The following is a 5,546-nucleotide window of genomic DNA, read 5'->3' as shown; positions in this document are numbered from 1 at the left end:
ACTCAGAAGACAGCTTGAACTTTCGTATCTGGCCTCTGGATATTTACTGCGTGCGAGGACTTTTAAGCTCACCACAGAGCTCTGCACTGACTGACTAAACATGCTAAAAAACTGCCCTAATGGCACATTTTCTCTACGGTGAAGCCTGAAACCACAAGTAAAGGCAAACCAAAGTGTTTGTCTGAAGTCTCATCTGACGGGACGCAGTGGAGGAGAACTTCTTTGGCAACTCAGGAGGAGCAGAGGAACCCTCGGGACAAAGAGGAGGGGAGCTAATTGTGTGTCAAACACTGAAATCGGTTCTTGAAGAACAGGAGGCCGTTTTTCGTGTGTGTGGCGTCAGAGGAGGCCGGCGGGTAGCGAAACTTGGCGTACGTCTTGTCACTCTCTGATTGGCTGGTCCAGGGAAGTTTGATTTTGGTTGCATGATTGACAATGACATCATCACAAGAGCCCACGTGGAGAGATCCCAGGCCATCGATGAAAAACTCTGCGAGACAAACACAAAGTGATTCAGCCGAACACATTCAAAACTTCAACTCAATTTAAGTCAAACTGAATTAACTTTAAATGAATAATTCATGATGTGCAGCCAAACCTTTTTCAAACCCTCAAAACTTAAATTCTTGTGGAGATACTAGACATGTCATATATAGGAAAATAAAATAAAATATAAAATAAACGGTGCAGCCATAAAAACATGAAGACAGAATGAAATAAGAGGATTTCAACAACCTGAAAGTGGAGGGGGGAGAAGTGGGAAACTGGATATTAGGAGTCTAAATTGGAATTTAATTTAATTTAATGCGGGCATTTAGTTTCATTATAGCAGAGCACTTATTCTGTGATGTGCTGATTAGAAAATTTCACAGTCTAAAAATGTAATTAATTTCTTACGATACTATCTCAATAACATAAAATGAGATATGAATCTTTAAAACATAAATTACTGAAACACTTGATTGTAAATGGTGGGTTGATGATTATGCGGCTGTGTTTTTAAGTTATTTTTCATCAGTACATTGTTCAGATACTAAGTTTAGCGTACTGCAGAGAAGTTATGTATCTCTCTTTGACTCTTGCATGTGCAAAGTAAACATTAAGTGTGCCATCACTGTATGTAACTAATTCTAACTGAGTATAATCAAAGATAATAAATTAGCTTGATGTGTTTTTGATGGAAAGTGTGGTTCCAGAGTAAATTCACAAAAGAGTTTGGAGAACCACTAACTGCAAACATTTAAACAAAACACAACAAAACTAAAATGTGTTGGGTTTTTTTACAATCTCCTTGTTACTGAACATTTAATCTGCAGTCTTTCCAAACCTGTGAAAATCCTATGCAGTTTGACTGACATCCATCTTTTCACATTGGGACACATCTATTGCTTTAAATAAATACGCATTTACCATCATGCTGCTGTGTCTTCTCTACATGTGTGGCATTAAGAAAATGTTTACCTTGTGATGGTGATAAATGCTAAAACATTTGTATATTACATAGTATATACGTCATATCACTGGTCCAATCTTTACTGTACGCTTGATATAATTATTCTGTGTGAGGAGTTTCACTGTACTCACCCAGGTGAGCTACCCTGGCGAGGCGCGGGTCAAATCCGACCTGCTGGACTTTGTCGGTGCGAGCGAGGAAGAAGTTAATGACCCCGTCAGTCACAACGCAGTTGGGGAAGCCTTGGATGACGTGATGAAATCCTCTCCTCATGTGTAAACAGTCACCATTCTCCTCGCCTGGCTCGATGGAGATGGTCTGTCTGTAGGTGGCAGTATAACCTGTGGCCTCCCGCACTGCACCACCCACCTGGACACACACAAACACACACACACTGACATCTCAGCAAAAACACCAGACTGCCAGTGTCACTGAAAACAAACATCTGATTCCTCCGTCCCTCACCAGATCCAGAGTGGTCCTCTCTAAAACATCCACAAGTTTCTCCAGCTTGGTGTTGGCTGTGAAGATGAAGTCGTCATCCACCCACAGCACATACTTTGTGGTCACCTGAGAGACGGCCAGGTTTCGTCCAGCAAACCAACCCTATGACACACGACACAGAGCTCGAATACCAACAGAGCATCGACAGCGACAGCAGAGATGTGAAATTAAAAGAGTTGAGTGTGCACTTCCCTACCTTTCCAAAAGGCATGATGTAATGCTCAATGTAAGGCCCGGAGATGGTTTGTGGTTTTTCACTGTCATCAGCGATTACTATGGTGACAGTAGGATAGTATCTTCTCACGCTGTTGATAAGATCTTGAAGCTTATCATAACGCAGGAAAGTCTTTGTAGCTATGGTAACGAGGGCACTGACATTGTAATCTGCAGAGAGGGAAGATCAAACAATCGTTTTAAGCAAACTATGATGTTTCAAAAACATAAGTGGTTAAATAATGGCCTGATGACTTTGGTTACCTCCTTTGGATCCTGTGTTATACAGTTTGGGTGTTACACCATGACGAATCTTGATACTGAAGACAGCTTGATGCCCTTCTGTCTCAAACTGCACTAAAAGACACAACAAAAAACAACTTTTAATAAAATGGATTTGTGTAATAAGATCTAACTGTGGCTGGTCGACTCCTGTCTGGTTCCATAATTGTTAATATGCTGAATGTCATATTTTTGAATTATTCACAAAAGATGAATACTGATTAACACCTGCCATATGAGGGTAAAAGCTTGACAGACAATTCAGGGAGGTACATTTGGTCTTTGGTCAATGCCTGTCCCCAGGCTTTGTCCCTGTTGACTTTTGTTAATTCTTCATTGAGGCAAAGAAAATCCAAAACAAACAGGCCGCATTATTACACTGCCTCATAATAATGTGCCCTGCTTTTACACAAAGAGGTAGCGTCGAAACCTCTGCAAATATTTAGTGGTGACCAACAGCAGTTGTGGAGCCATTAAAAGGAAAAAAGAAGACCAAGACAACAAATTACCTGTGTTTTTTTAAGGAAATTGAAGTAAAATCTTGTTTGACATGTTGGGAAATATGCTTATTTGCTTTTCGAGTTAGATGATAAGATTGATACCGCTTTCATGTCTGTACAGTTAATATGAAGCTACAGCCAGCAGCTGGTTAGCTAAGATTAACATAAAAAACTAGAGACAGGGGACTGGCTCTGTCCAAAGATAACAAAACACACCCGCAAAGCTCAAAATGAACACGTTATAACTTGACAATTCGCCATTTTTTAGGGTTCATGTTTCTGACTATTTCTTGGCCAGGGCCAGTAACTTCCTGGAGTCTCCACTGGTTGCCTGGCAACTGCCATAAAACCACCATATTGTTGTTTTTACACTCTTTTGGGAGGATTAGCCAGGCTAGCTGTTTCCCCCAGTTTCCAGTCTTTATGCTAAGCTAAGCTAACTGGCCGCTGGCTATAGCTTCATTATTAAGTGGTAACAATCTACTCTTCTAATTTTTCTCTCCAGTGTCCCCCATAACTATTTAAAAAGTGAGAATAAGAAAGTCCAGAGAGCAGATGTTGGTTTGAGGCCTCACCTGTGTCCACCGTGCTCGGGTGGAACAGTGTGTTTGTGTAGGTGACAAACTGCAGCTGTCGGTTCAGGTTCGGCAGGAGGCTGCTTGACAGAGTCATGTGCATCTCGCCGTCACCTTTGATTTTCACCCCGTCTACCTCTGCCGCCACATTCAGAGTTCCCAGCGTGGCAGTGATGTTTATCTGCAGCGCGATGGAAAGAAAAATAGGTGGATAAAAGGACCGCAGATATCTAAAACATTTCAAAGTAAAGACAGACGTACTCAAATACTCACTGAGTAGTTGTCTCTGGGAAGGTCGTGTAAGGCCAAGCCTGAAAGCACATGATAAAAAGAAAATAGACTTAGTCGCTGTGTATTTACTTTTCTGGGTAACATTTTTGATTGTATTTGCTATCTTTGTTATTCTTCTTTGTGCTAAACACATATTAAAAGTGCTCCTCAGGTCATACAGATAAGTGAAAGCCAGTGTGCTTTTTGTGCGGTAGAGGTCACATATAAACCAGCTCTTGGTTGACGTTTGATAAATTTGCTTTTCAAGAAGTAGCTTGATGATTTATTAGCTGTAGTAGTGGCAAATGCGTTAATTGAATAATCTAATGTTATACAGCAACACTGTGCTAACCACAACACCCAGCTTTAACTAGTGGACAGCAATCTAATGATTAAATGTGTGTGTGAGGTCTTACCTGGGATGATGATTGTTTTCAGGGGTCGTACCTCCACCCCCTGTGTTGGATACTGTAAGGGATTGTTAGCCTCTGCAATGATGAGAACATCTGCAGGCGTCTGTGACCTGAGGGGAAGAATTCACATGAGGAAGATGATGATGATGTGGCCAAACATACATCCACAAGCATAGGCAGGAAGAGAATAAGTGGACAAATATGCTTAAAATCCAGTGTTTTGCTCTTTGAAAACACAAACTGACTGATCCCATAAAGAGAATTCAATAGCAGCTATTAATAAAATACCTTGTCACCTTATGATTTTGTTTGTTATTCACTGTTAAAGGTATCAAGGAAGCCTCCTCTCCCTAATAGTTCATTGCTGTTGTGTTCTGGATCAGTTAAAGATGGAATAAAGAATCTTACCAAAGTACAAAACTAAAAGGTAAAATGATATTCAGGGAGTACTTTTCATTCTTCATAAATTACTGCACACCAATAAGACGTCATGCCATCGTTCCATCCCGCTCCTCCGGGCAACATTGTTTGACATCTCTGTTTTACGGCTCTTCTTACCTCCTCTGGAAACTCTTGTACTCTTTGGCCCGTCTCCTCTTCATTTCCTCCAGCTCGGAGGCCTCGAAGGCAGTGTGCAGCGGGTGAGCTGACACCCGCGGGAATAAGAGTTGGGCGAAGGGCAGGTTTAGTCCTCCACTGTCACCCTCACATATGCATCCATTACGTGCCAACAAGCTGGACGGATCATCAGAGAGGAAATTGTTTTTTTTTTTAAGTTTCTGTTGTGCTGAGATGGAATAGATTAACTTGTTAATGCCCTTTGTTGACACTTACCTCGCCACATTGTCCCTCACGTGAAAGGGAATGTTGCCTAATCCGTGGTCTGGTTCTGGGAGCCTCTCCTCCAGATGTCTCTCTGCTACTGTTGCCGGTCGCTGCCACACATCCACTGTAGTGTACGCCCGAGTGGGCCACGAGTGGAGGAGGGCCAGTACCAGCACCACAGACACCAGGATGGCGAGCAACACAGTCTTTCTCAGGGAGCGCATCCTAAAACCTGACAAAGACATAATGTTTGTTGAAAGATTTACTGGCAGCTGTAGTTATTGTTCCTGTCCACGCTCCCTTCCTAACACGACTTCAGTATCAGCAGACTCAGTTAGCCAAATCAAGTCGGTATCTTCCAAATTACATTCTGATATGTTCTGTGTTACTATCCCTCCACCACAGCTCAGCACAAAAAATACGTCCGGGAAATCAGAAAGGGGAGGGGATTTCCTACTAAAAAGCCTGAAACCTCTTGATTTGACTAAATTTGGACTGTTGATGCCCAAGA

General features: G+C 41.9%; 1 protein-coding gene across 1 annotated transcript; it reads right to left on the bottom strand.

The window, feature by feature from the left end:
• Positions 1 to 272: 272 nt before the first annotated feature.
• b4galnt1b (beta-1,4-N-acetyl-galactosaminyl transferase 1b) lies at positions 273 to 5,259 on the bottom strand. Its single transcript, XM_070902789.1, has 10 exons — positions 5,045 to 5,259; positions 4,769 to 4,945; positions 4,214 to 4,320; positions 3,801 to 3,838; positions 3,528 to 3,708; positions 2,435 to 2,527; positions 2,154 to 2,341; positions 1,919 to 2,059; positions 1,585 to 1,822; positions 273 to 490 (listed from the first exon to the last, which is right to left on the bottom strand). Exons 1-10 carry the CDS (start codon positions 5,257 to 5,259, stop codon positions 273 to 275), a joined length of 1,596 nt encoding a protein of 531 aa, XP_070758890.1.
• Positions 5,260 to 5,546: the final 287 nt, after the last annotated feature.

Source organism: Enoplosus armatus, chromosome 3 (genome assembly GCF_043641665.1).
Source record: "Enoplosus armatus isolate fEnoArm2 chromosome 3, fEnoArm2.hap1, whole genome shotgun sequence".
Lineage (NCBI taxonomy): Eukaryota > Metazoa > Chordata > Actinopteri > Centrarchiformes > Enoplosidae > Enoplosus > Enoplosus armatus.
Note: the sequence above shows the minus strand (reverse complement) of the source record. Positions and strands in the feature narration are given on the sequence as shown.